This window comes from Numida meleagris, chromosome 25 (genome assembly GCF_002078875.1).
Source record: "Numida meleagris isolate 19003 breed g44 Domestic line chromosome 25, NumMel1.0, whole genome shotgun sequence".
In the NCBI taxonomy this organism is placed as follows: domain Eukaryota; kingdom Metazoa; phylum Chordata; class Aves; order Galliformes; family Numididae; genus Numida; species Numida meleagris.
In genome coordinates, this window is record NC_034433.1 from 5,325,271 (window position 1) to 5,337,106 (window position 11,836).

Consider the following 11,836-nt stretch of genomic DNA (forward strand, 5'->3'; position numbering starts at 1 on the left):
GGACAAAGCCCCGCGCTCCTCCTCCCCGGGGGGACACTGCTGCGGCCCCCGGACCTCGCTCCTCCCAGCAACAGGAGGACGAGGAGGAGGAGGAGGAGGAGGAGGAAAGGGATGCGAGCCCCCATCCTGCCGTCCTCTGCGCAGCAACAGGGCGCTGATTGGGCGCCAGCGGGCTCGCAGGACCAATGGGATCTCCCACTTGTGGGGGAGTACGGAGGAGGGGGAGCGCACAGACCCTCTGCCCCTTGCCCCCACCCCTGCGGGATGCAGTCCGACCCTCTCGCTGCTATCAAGCCTCAATTGCGGTCGCCCCGCTGGGAAGGATGGAGCGTCCCCTCGGGGTAGCCCAGCACCAGCCCCACGCGTTGGCTCTGCGCAGCCGCGTCTGCCCCACTCATGTCCCTTTGTCCCTGCAGGGAGCGGGTTGTGACTGCGGGGGGCAGCGATGGGACGCAGAGGGGATGGGGCCGGGGTGCCTCTCCCGCTGCCCGACGGCCCCAGCCCAGAAAGCCGACGGTATCTCGGATGCATACAAAGCAGCGCGGCCAGCAGGGCGAGGGAGGGGATCTGTCCCTCTTCTCCGCGCTGGGAGACCTCACCTGGAGCTCTGCGTCCAGATGTGGAGTCCTCAGCACAGGAGGGACGTGGAACTGTTGGAGCGCGTCCAGAGGAGGGCCACGAAAATGGTCCCAGGGATGGACACCTCCCTGCGAGGACAGGCTGAGAGCTGGGGCTGTGTAGCCCCGAGAAGAGGAGGCAGCGGGGAGAGCTGAGAGCGGCCTTCAGTATCTAAAGGGGATGTAAGAAAAGGGGACAGACTATAGCAGAGTCTGTGTGATAGGACAAGGGGAAATGGACTCGAACTAAAAGATGGGAGATTTAGGTTGGATATAAGGAAGGCTTTTGCAATCAGGGCTGTGAGGCACTGGAACAGGCTGCCCTGAGAGGTGGTGGTGCCCTATCCCCAGGGACTGCCAAGGGCAGGGGACAGCCCTGAGCACTAGTGGAGTGGTGGGTGTCCCTGTGCACTGCAGGGCGTGGAACAGGATGGCCTTGAAGGGTCCCTTCCAACTCCAGCCGCTCCATGATTCTATGAACTCCACAGCGCAGTGCAATGCAGTGCCCGCAGCAGCTGCCAGACAGCCGACACATTGCACGAGGTTATCACTGCACAGGGTCTGGGCTGCAAGCGGCTGCATGCGGTGCTCCAAGCGGCCACAGTGGGATTCCTCAGACACATCTTGTGCAGTTACAGAAAGGGCTTTATTCGTTGGTATGATATCTACAGTTCATGCGCCGGTGATAGTGCAGGTTTTTTGGGGTTTTTGTTTCTATAGTGTTAGCATGCAGTTTAAATGCAGAGGGTCTGGATGACCTCTTTGGCTTTGCAGGTCATCTCCAAAGCTTGGCTGCCCCTTTGGTTCTCCGTAAACCTGTCCAAGGAACCAAGTGGGTGTTTCGGCTCTCAATAAATTGAGATGTGCTGCCCATGCAGACATTACTGCTGCATCGTTTATTCTTAATGGGAGAGCCCAGTTCCCTGGGTGGGAAGCCCAGAGCCGTGCCAGCAGGCAGGGGGGAGCAGGGCAGATCCTGTAGTGTGAGTGAGCATAGGGGTCAGGTGCCAGGATTTTGGGAGCAGTGAAACCCTCCCCTGTTAAACCCGGGTGGGTCCCGCCTGGTTCAAAACCTCATCTGCTGGGGCTGCTTTCCTTAAGCTGGGGCACCTGCAGCTGAGTGGCACGCAGCAACCAGGTAGTGCTGGCAGATTAGGGGGACATGGCTGTGTGCAGACCCTGAATGTGGCCTAGTTGCTCTTATGGCAGCACCCAGTGCCTGGGCAGGGACAGTGGGGACGGGGCTGCTCCTGGCATGGATCCGGAGCTCTGTAGGGTGACAGCACTGCAATGTGCCCATACCTCAGCCCCAGTCCTGTCCCAAAACCTGGGAAGGTGCGAGGGTCCTTCTGGCCACGGCTGCTTCTAGGGGAGTTTCTCTCTGACCTCAGCAGCTGGAGGCTGCTGGGCATCAGCAGGAGAGATTTCTTTCCTCTTGGCTTGATGTTTGGAGCAGGAGATTCAGGGAAAGGGGGGAAAATGAGGAGAAAAATTTGCTTATTCACATCCTAGAGAGAGGGATGCTGGTGGTCAGGAAATCTGTAACCCTTTACCTGTTGAGCTCCAAACAACCACCAAACCCTGGCCCAGGGGGAGCCACTGGGGTGGTTCTGCAGGGCCCACACCTGGAGCTGGCTGCTCAGTGCTGCATTTCAGAGATGGGATGAGCTCTTCTTCCCTGCTGCCTCCTGCACGGACTGGAGCTGGGGCAAGGCTGTGTGGGAGCCATGAGGCCAGAGAGCCAGGAAGTATGTGGGGGATTTAGGGATGAGCGGATCCTGCCCCCCTGCATGGACTGGCATCGGAGCACCCTTATTGCACTATTGCAGAAGCCAAGTCAAACTGTCAAGCTTGCATTAAAATGGGAGTGAGTGTCTCCCTGGGGACGAGGGAGCAAAGTCCTGAAGAGCGGGGCCGGGGATGGGCTAGATCTCAATGACGGTGGCACGCCGCAGGCACAGTGGGGCATCGGGGGGCATTGCGTTGCGCTTGATCTCATTCCCGTCGAGCCGCAGGACCTGGAGCCGGGAGTAGTTCATGACATCCACAACGGTGCAGAAACTGCTGATGGAGAATTCTGTGGGGGAAAGAGAGCAGTCAGAGCCCGCCCTGCGAGGGGTCAGAGGATGCCCAGCCAATGCAGGACAGGTAGGAGAACAATGATTGCACCCCTAAATTAGCAATTACTCTAGCTGAATTGGACTCCATGCCCTTCCATCCTAAACCAGCAGAGCAGTTAGCGCTTCCAGCTGGAGCCTAAAGCAGTGCTGAGTCTGTGTCTGCACAAGGCTTTGGGGGCTGTGATTTTGCACAGTGTGGCCGGAGTCCTAGTAGGATAAAAGAACAGAGCTGGGTGGCGTCAGACAAAAACCATTGCTTTTCAGAGGGGGTGGTCATTGCATTTCATGAGCCTTCCCATGCTGCAGCATCCAGAGCCTCTGGCACCGATGGGGAGTGGGACCACCCAGACACTGTGTCTGTGGGGGGAGGCCCCTGTCCCACCCGTGTTCCCTCTCCTCTCTCCACCACTCGCTGCTGTCAGCAGCTCTCAGGCCCATCTCTTCCTGGTCTGCAGCGGGGGATACGGAACAAATCTCGTGGTTGTGCAGGATTTAGGAGAGAAACGACCGACTAGGGGGCAGCAAAACTCCAGGCCGGGAGCTTCTGGGGAGGGCTCTGGGGCGCACAGCCCTCAGCCCAAACTCCCTGTCCACGCCGAGCCTCCGCTCCTCAGGGGCTGTGCAGCTCTGCACCATCTGAAACAGCCTGGGAGGAGAAGGTGGGGGGGGTTGGTGGCAGGAGGGGGCACAGGGAGGGCAGCAGCATCTCCGTGGTGGCTGCACAGTGCCCAGAGGTGCTGTGGGTACCCCACTTCCCACCGAAGGCCATACAAGGTTCTAGAGGTCGGCAGCAAATCTGCAGCTGGAGCAGAGCTTCATACAAGCCTGGAAAGCTCCACAGTGGTTTCATGGCATTTGTGGGCAGACATTAATGGCTACAAATGTTGAAAGCAAACATTTGTGAATCTGTTCTTGTTTTTGTGTTTCTGTCACTTCTACAGTGTGGAGCTGTTTCCCCTGCAACAGCTGATGGCTGTACTGATACACCAGCACTGCTCCGGGAGGATCCTGCCCTCAGACTCTGCTACGTGAGAGGAGCAAGTGTGGGTTTATCCAGGAGATGCAGTTTGCTTGTTTTTCTAATTATTATTATTTTGTAAACAGCAACCTCAGGACAAACCGTTCCTTTTATTTGTGTGTATGTGTGTGTGTGTGTGTATTAAATAGAGTGAATGTTAGTCCTGGCAGAAGATGCTCTAAAAACTAAAAGCTGTTGCCTGTCGCAGCCCTGGTGAGGACGTACCCATCAGCTGCAGGCAGCAGCTCCTGGGGGGACTCTGGGAGTTTGCCAGGGGCTGGGGACTATGGAAGGGATGGGGCTTATCAGAGCCACCTCTTGCACATGGGGAAGGACAGGAGCCTGTGGATCTCCTGTGGATTACTGAAGGCCTGAGAATAAACTGGAGGTGTCAGACTGGGAGAGCTGCAGCTGGAGACCTCAGGGCATCCTGCCGAGGAGGGCAGAGGGACTCGAGGGGGATGTGCCAGCCCCCAGTACTGCAGGCCACTGGTTTTCTTGCAGGCCTGCATTAGCCCTGTCCAGGGCGATGCCTGTTACTATGTTCAGTGACAACTCCCCCTCCCCCCAGCCTTGCAGGTCCCTCCCCTGCTTGTGCATCAGCCTCTACCTACATTCCTGGCATCTCCAGCCAGAAGATGCTCAGGCTACTGCTAAATGCTCAATAAATCCAAAGCAATGTCTTTGTGTATCACACAGGAGCTCTCAGAGCTGGCAACAGAGCAAGCCCCTTTCCTGCCTTGCAGCCTTGCACCCAGGAGGTCAGAGATCTGCCAAATTCCAGTATCCTGCTCAAACCATTCCCTGGGCAGCCCCGAGCTGGGCAGCACAGTTCCCATCTTCCCACCCCCACTATGCATGGCTGACATGCTTCTGCTCACCGTTGATTTGGTTCCCTTGAAGGTAGAGGTTCTCCAGGTTGGTGCTGACCCGGGGGATCTTCTGGAGCCGGTTGTAGGACAGGTCCAGCTCGAGGATGCTGCTGCTGTTGAAAGTGTTGGTAGAGAGTCCTTGGTTTGTCAGGCTGTTGTGGGACATCCTTACGTAGAGCAGCTTGGGAGACACCTTGAAATAGTCATCAGGGATGGTGTTGATGTAGTTGTACTCTAGGTAGAGCTGTTCCAGAGCCATTGGGAGCCCATCAGGGACTTTCCTGAGGTGGTTGTAGCTCAGATCAGCAAGGATCAAGGACTTGAGCCCTTTGAGAGATGCTCCCATCTCAAAAATGTAGTTGTGGCTGAGGTACAGGGCTGTGAGGTTCTCCAGACCCTCCAGAGCATTGGAGGGGACCTTGGAAATCTGATTGTAAGACAAGTGGAGCTCCCTCAGGGACCGGGGCAAGGGACTGGGCATCTTGGTGAGGTTGTTGTTGTTCATGTACAACCGCTCCAGGTTTTTGAGTTTGGCAAACACCCTCTTGCCCATCTTCTCGCTGCTGATCTGGTTGTTGTGCAGTGCGAGCCACTCTAGCTCAGTGGCGTTATCGAAAGCTCCCTCCTGGATGGCGGTGATCTGGTTGTTCTGGAAGTAGACATACTTCATCCGGGTGGGGACGAAGGGCAAGTACCTCAGGTTGCGTGTGTCGCAGTACATGGCCGACGAGAAGTTGGGGGGACAGTCACACTCCTGAGGACATTGCCAGGATGAGGCCTGCTGAGCTTCAGGGCCAGGCTCTGCCTCAGTGTCTGGGGCTGGGAGGTAAGAGTAAACGTAGGGGCTGTTCTCATCCTCATAGTAGGGCATGTAGTTGTAGGAGGACATCCGGGACTGCCGCATGTAGTACTGCAGCCACGCCAGGTCCTCCTCCTCATTGTACTGGCCCAGGGAGGCTCCGCAGAGCCCAGCGATGAGCAGGATGGTGGCCCAACGCATGGTGCTGGCGCTGGAGGGACCTGGGGGGGAACCAATGGCAAAGTCAGGCCCAATGCAGGGGTCACAGGTGAGGGAGCTGCTCCCTGTGGGCTGGGACTGAGTGGATTTGGGGTGGGGCAGGATGTGGTGTTGATGGCACTTGGCAGCAGACCCAATGAACTGGGATGACCTGAGGGAATCTCACTAAAACAAATGTGCCTTCCAGCATTTCCCTTTTTTGAAGTTACCCAATCTCCCCCTCTTTCATCTCACACCTTCCAGAAACATTCTACTGCCTATTTTCTTGCCAACTCTTTGCCCACTGGTGTTTCTGGGTAGAGGATTCCAATGGGGCCCCATTGTCAGAGTTGGTGCAAGGTCACAGCTCTGCCCCGCAGCATCCTGATTCGCCTTTGCTGGCCTATGCAGGAGGGAGGAGAAGGGACCCAGCTGCCCTCCAAGCAACAGGAGAGAAGCAGGAGTTGCAGGAACAGGTTGCTGGAGCTCAAGGCGTGTTTCAATGCAGCTATATTTATACTGTGCTCACTGGTGACACAAGTTGCTGTGGGTTTAATCCAGCTCTCCCCTCCCCCACGAACACGCAGGATGCTCACGCTGCTCAGGACTGATGTAAATCCAGGTAAACAAGTTCTGCCTTATTTTGAACTGAAACCACTTTAGAACTTAGTTTTCCCTCACCTCCTGTCTTGATGCGGATCTGCTGTCTCCTGGTGTCCCATCAAGACCAGTGTGACACAAGAGTGGAGACATCCCCAGAACTGCTGTTGGGACCCTGCTTATGAGAACCAGTCTGTGTAGGGCTGGAGACCAGCTGGGAGCAGGGCTGGATGCTCAGCACTGCACAACAGCCCTGGAGCCCCTTGGCTTGGCGTGGGCTTTGCTGCACCATCTCAGTACTGCACTGGCAGAAGGAGAGCACCAGTTACGGCTTCTCGTCCTTCCCCGAGCCTCGTGGCTATGCCAGCACGCAGAGCGAGGTGGCTTGAAATGCCTCCAGGAAATATTCTGAGCCGTGCTGCTCGGAGGGGGAGCGCAGGCTCCTGTACACGTGGCCGTGCCGCTGTGCATGGGGAAACCTTGCTGCATCCTCAGCCTGACCTGGCTGGGAAAATGATGAAAACAGCGGGTTTTGTGGTTTTCTTCTCCACCCCCTCCATGCAGTGCTGGGGGCTGTCACCCAACCCTGCAGAGCTGTGACAGTGGAGCCGGCTGTGCCCACTAGCCATTCCCAAATTGCATCCTTGGGGACCCTCTCCCTCCTCCCCATCCAAACCGTGCTCCTGAGGAGCCAGCAGGACGCTGGTCCCCTGCCCTGGCACAGCGGTGAGGAGGGAACTGCTCACCCATCAGACAAAGAGGGCACAGCTCTGCCCAGGGCTGCCCGTCAGGGACTTTGGCAGGCTGTTCCTGCTGGAAGAAAGGAGGGATTGAGACCAAATGAGGCAGGCATGGCTCTCGCTTTCTCTTACTCCAAGAGGCAGAGGAGCTGTGGCCCTCCTGGCTGCTGTGTGTGTGGCAGAATCTTGGCAGTTGCAGGAGCATTTCTCCTCCTCCTCCTCCCTCCTGCTCCAGGGCACTCTGCCTGGTAAAACAGAGCTGTCTGCTCTGCTCCGGGGCTGCTGCCCCTTCCTGGGATCCCTCTGTGCAGGGCAGAACAACTTCCCCCTTCGACGTGCCACCAGCCCCAATGCCTGTCCTCAGCAGCCACCCCTGCTCCATTTGAAGGCTGCTCTCCCCTCCCCGGTGTGTTCAGCCCCATTTTTGGGTGGCAGCTGCACGAAATCCATGCAGTCTCCCATCCTCCATCGTCCTGTGCTAGAGGCCGTGTGTCCCATCAGGGCCAGCTCATCTCTCAGGGAGGGAGCAGGATTTGGAGTGAATGGCATCGCAGATGTGAAACAAGCAGCAGAAGAGCTGGCAGAGCTGTGTGGGGCTGGGGGGGCTGCATGTGCCTGGGGCTGCGGGTGTGCAGATCCCATGCCAAGTGTTTGGGGAGCTGCTGCTTGGGGCAGGAGCGGGAGAGGGCACGCTGGCACCCGTGCCATGCCACCCGTGTCGCTGGCATGTGCTCCATGTGGCAGCTGCCTGCCATGGCAGGGCTATGGAAATCAAGCTTCAAAAAAAAAAAAAAAAAAAAAAATCAGAATAAATATGGAGATGGACTTACCAAGCGGAGAGCCTCCTTTCCAAAGCCTCACTGCGCTGCTCTGGGATCTCCCGTGTGTCAAGCAGCATGTGAGTGCGTCTCCCAGTGTGCGAGGGCTGGTGCCCGCCCTAGATCCCAGATCAAACACTGTGCTTGCAGGTCACGGGCTGTGCAGGTTTTTTGGGAGTGACCTCCTAGCAGCAGACAGTTTGCAGGAGAGACTGAAGAGACCCTAACGCAGCCTGGCGTTATAAATAACCTGCTTTTTCTTTCCTCCCTCTCTCTCTCTCTCTCTCTCTCTCTCCCGTCTTTTCTCATAGGAGTGTTGGCACTTTTCAGGCTCTCTCTGTTTAACGAGTTAGTGGAATCAGGGATGTTGTTTTTAAAAGGGCTGTTGTTAGGTCTCCTGTGTTTCTCATCAGGAAATGATGAAGAGGCCTCTGGCCAGATGAAAAACTCTCTGATTTTGAGGCGCTGAGGTTGTGATTTTTGGGGAAAAGTGAGAAAGTGGCTTTAACTTTCGCAGTACCAAGGGAAGGGATGCTGTACCTGCCCCGACTGCAGCCTGGGCTCCTTCCCCAGGAAGCCTCCGTTTATGCAGTCCTGCTATTAAATATTTAGGATAAACATTTCCATGAATGATAAGGCTGCAGCATCCAAGGTAAATAAATTGCCTACCAAGGGGCCACTGTGACACCAGGAATTTCAATTCAGCTTGGCAGGAGACAGATGCCAAGCTGGCATTTCTGCTGCCTATGCCCACGCACCCAGGACTGGGGAGTTCCCAGTGAGGCTTCTGGGGAGGGAGCAGAGGGGGAACATGTTCTGGGTGACAGCAACTGGGGACATGGCAGCTCGCAGCACCTCCTGCTACACAGTGCCAGCTGCATCCTGCAAAGCTGCAGAGCACTGGGTGCTGATGCCACACCCTGGTCCCTGTCCCTGCATGCTTCATTGCTGGCCATGGCTCTCTGATGGCTGTTGAAGCATTTCTTCCTGCAGGGAGAAGGAAGGAGGAGCCCTGGCTGCCCATCGCCTGCTGTTCTGTGCCCTGTTCCAGCAGCATGCCCAACTCTGCCGAGGAGCCTGCAGTTATTTAGCGAGCTTGGCAGGTGCCACACTCCCTCTGGGGTTGCTTTCTCCTTGCTTCCCATTGATATTTCACAGCCAAAACATCCTCCTCCCCTGGGGAGACTTGCAAAGATCCTTACCAATCTGTGTTCCTCACTGCAGGGAAGAGGAATGTGCGGGTAGTTCGTGGACGGGGTTGTGAGGGACAAACAGTACAGTGGGGATGGTGCCAGGATGTGAGGCTGGGAAGGGAGAACATGCCTGGAAAGCACAGCTCTCTGTGGTGCCGCAGGCTCTGGATGAATAGGGGAAATCTTGCCTTTGAGTGGGGAAAGAGGACAGGGGGCTGCGCTGCCCTAAAGGAGGTAAAGCCCTCATCAAGCAGGGAGGGGTTTTGTGCTCTCTGAGCCTCCAGGGACTTCAAGTGAGCTGGCAGCCCCTCTTCATCCCTGTGGGGCATTGCCACCACAGCTTGAGAAGGGCTCACACCATTAGTGCGTGTTTGGGGGGAGTCTGGGGGTGGTGCAGGGGATGACCCCACTCAAAGGACTCCTGCTGCTGAAGCCCTGTTCCAGGGAAAGGCAGCTGTGGGAATACCAGCAACATCTGCTGCTTGGTGCTTGGGTGGTGTCAATCAGTGCATCTCTGGCAGCTTGAGGTGTCTTGGTGGCCAGCAGCTCAGGGGCTTGCACAAGGCCTGGATGTTTTTCTGGAAAACCACCACATCTGTAACTAGGTTAGATAAGGAATGCGGCCTCTCCACCTTCTGGAATTCAAAAAATGCTCCTGACTCTGGGTGCGCACCCTTGGTTCAGGCTGTCCTGCAGAGCCCTCGTGCATGGGCTGGCTCCATACCCATACTCACATCCCCCTTTCCCAGCCTAAACCAGAACAAAATGACATGCTTGAGCTCAGTTTCAGTGTTCCACACAGTTACTAGGACTTTCTGCCTGAACCTCATCCTGCCCAGCTCCAGTGTCCTCTGGGGCTGTCTCAGATAAGTGAAAAGTTGTCATTTAAAGAAGCATGTACATCTTCTTCCCTGGTTAACCCTGCAGTCTCATGTTCCACGTTGCAGGGTGGCCAGTGTCTCCTGAGCCACTCCTGGGGTGATCCTGCTTGATTTGTCTGGTTCTGCTGGCATGAGCATGGCCATTGATAAGACCTCAATGCTACTGCTCATCTCAGGCCAGTGCAAAGGTTCTGCAGCTGTCCTCAACTTCCATCAAAGTTTCTGGACATCTATGAACACCTCTTCCCAATGGCTCACTGTTCAAGGAAAGCCTTGAACTGGTACCAGGAGCTGGGAACATGCTGTCCTGCTTGCTCAAAGCCAATGGTTCCTATCGCTGCATAATCTCATCCGGCGCAGTTACACTAACAGTTGCAGTCTGTGTCTCATCAGAGCCAGACAGATGTCTGTATTGGTTTGCTTTGGTTTTCTAAACCTAACTGAAGTGAGCAGTGTCTATTTTGGTTGGGTTTGCTTCAGTTATTTTGATCAAATGCTCTTGAGCTTTGTATCTGAAACCAACAAATCCGGCCCAAATTTGCCTTTAATTTACAAACACTGCACTTGGAGCTGGGAGCACTGTCCTGTGCACGGACCACTGCTCTGGCACAGGTAGCAAATTCTCCACTGCGTAATGAAGAATCAAAACAATCTGATGCTCCTGCTAAGGATAAGGCTTGTTCTTCCTGGTGAACACTGAGCTATTAAATGTACCATGTGCATCCCAAACCAGTGATCGTCATAAAGTACAGCTACTTCAGAGCAGCTTCCCTTCTTACTCATGGAAATGTTATTGCTACCTCTTCCACATTTCCAGGAAGTTTCGGCTCTGCTTTTGCTGCTTGCTGCTCTGTCCTCCCCTCTTGATGTTCTCTTTGGTTTCCAGAGCCTATCAGTCTGCAGTGCTGGTGGTTGCAGGGTGCCAGCTCGTTTTACCTGGGGCTTTCACCTTGGGGCTCCCGGGAGCAACTCCTGAGCTTTGTAATGGAAAGCCAACTCCTGAAGGTGAAGATCCCAGCTGCTGTTTTGAGGGACTCTGGCCACAAGAATCCAAGCAGGACCCAGGGACGCCCTGACCTTCAGCATGCTCCAGGTTTGCGCAGGGCAGGTGGAAATGAGTGGGGGAACATCTGCAGAGCCTCCATAGTGGCCAACATCATGAGGCCATGATCTGGAGTCCGTTCTTTGCACGAGGTTCCTGTTCCAAATACCGGAGCAGAGGTGCCTTTGGAGGACTGTGGCTCCCAGTCTTGCATGGCCTTTCTGGATGTTTGCAACCAAACCTTTTCTTCTTTGCTTCTCCATCCCCTCACCAGGCTCCTAAGCAAACAGTGGATGCCCACAGTGGAGTTTGCCTCTCTTGTGCCCAGAGGAGCAGCCATACAACTTCCCCAGTGGTTGTCACCTCCTAGTGGTTGTCACCTCCCATTGGTTGTCACCCCCCAGTGGTTGTCACCCAGCAATGGTTATCACTTCCATCTCTGAAGCCAACCTCAGCTGGGAGCCCACACTTGCTTTCTGAGGATGCCCACAGCACCAGCAGATAAACCAGACCAGGAAAGGGAGAAACGTGGGGAAATCCTGGGTGGAGAGGGAGAGGATCCTTGAGGCTCAGCCCTGTCCAAGACATGCAGAGGGAATGGACTCAACAACTGGCAGCTGCTGCAGCTTAGGCTGTGCTCTCCTCTCCAGAAAAACAGCGGTCAGCACAGAAGGGCAGAGCGAAAACTCCCTCATCTCACCCTGGCCTCCTTCATCTCTTTTCTCTCTCTCTCTTTTTTTTTTTTCCTCTTTCAGCTAAACTTTCTGCAACCCAAACAACATTCTTGAACCAAGATTTGAGGCAATGAGAATTGGTCACTCGGAGACAGTGCGACGGAGGCGAGGCCCTGGGGCTCTGCTGGAAACTCTGAGTCGGGTGCAGGCGCAGCTCCTTCCATGGGACACGCTGCAAAACTTTCCTTGTGTGCAACAAGCTGC

The 11,836-nt window shown here is 55.6% G+C and overlaps 1 protein-coding gene across 1 annotated transcript; it reads right to left on the bottom strand.

Moving 5' to 3' along the window:
- On the bottom strand, nt 1–8,106 carry FMOD (fibromodulin). Its single transcript, XM_021377498.1, has 3 exons — nt 7,795–8,106; nt 4,637–5,647; nt 1–2,694 (listed from the first exon to the last, which is right to left on the bottom strand). The coding sequence occupies exons 2-3, from the start codon at nt 5,625–5,627 to the stop codon at nt 2,543–2,545; spliced, it is 1,143 nt and encodes a 380-aa protein (XP_021233173.1). The 5' UTR covers nt 5,628–5,647; nt 7,795–8,106; the 3' UTR covers nt 1–2,542.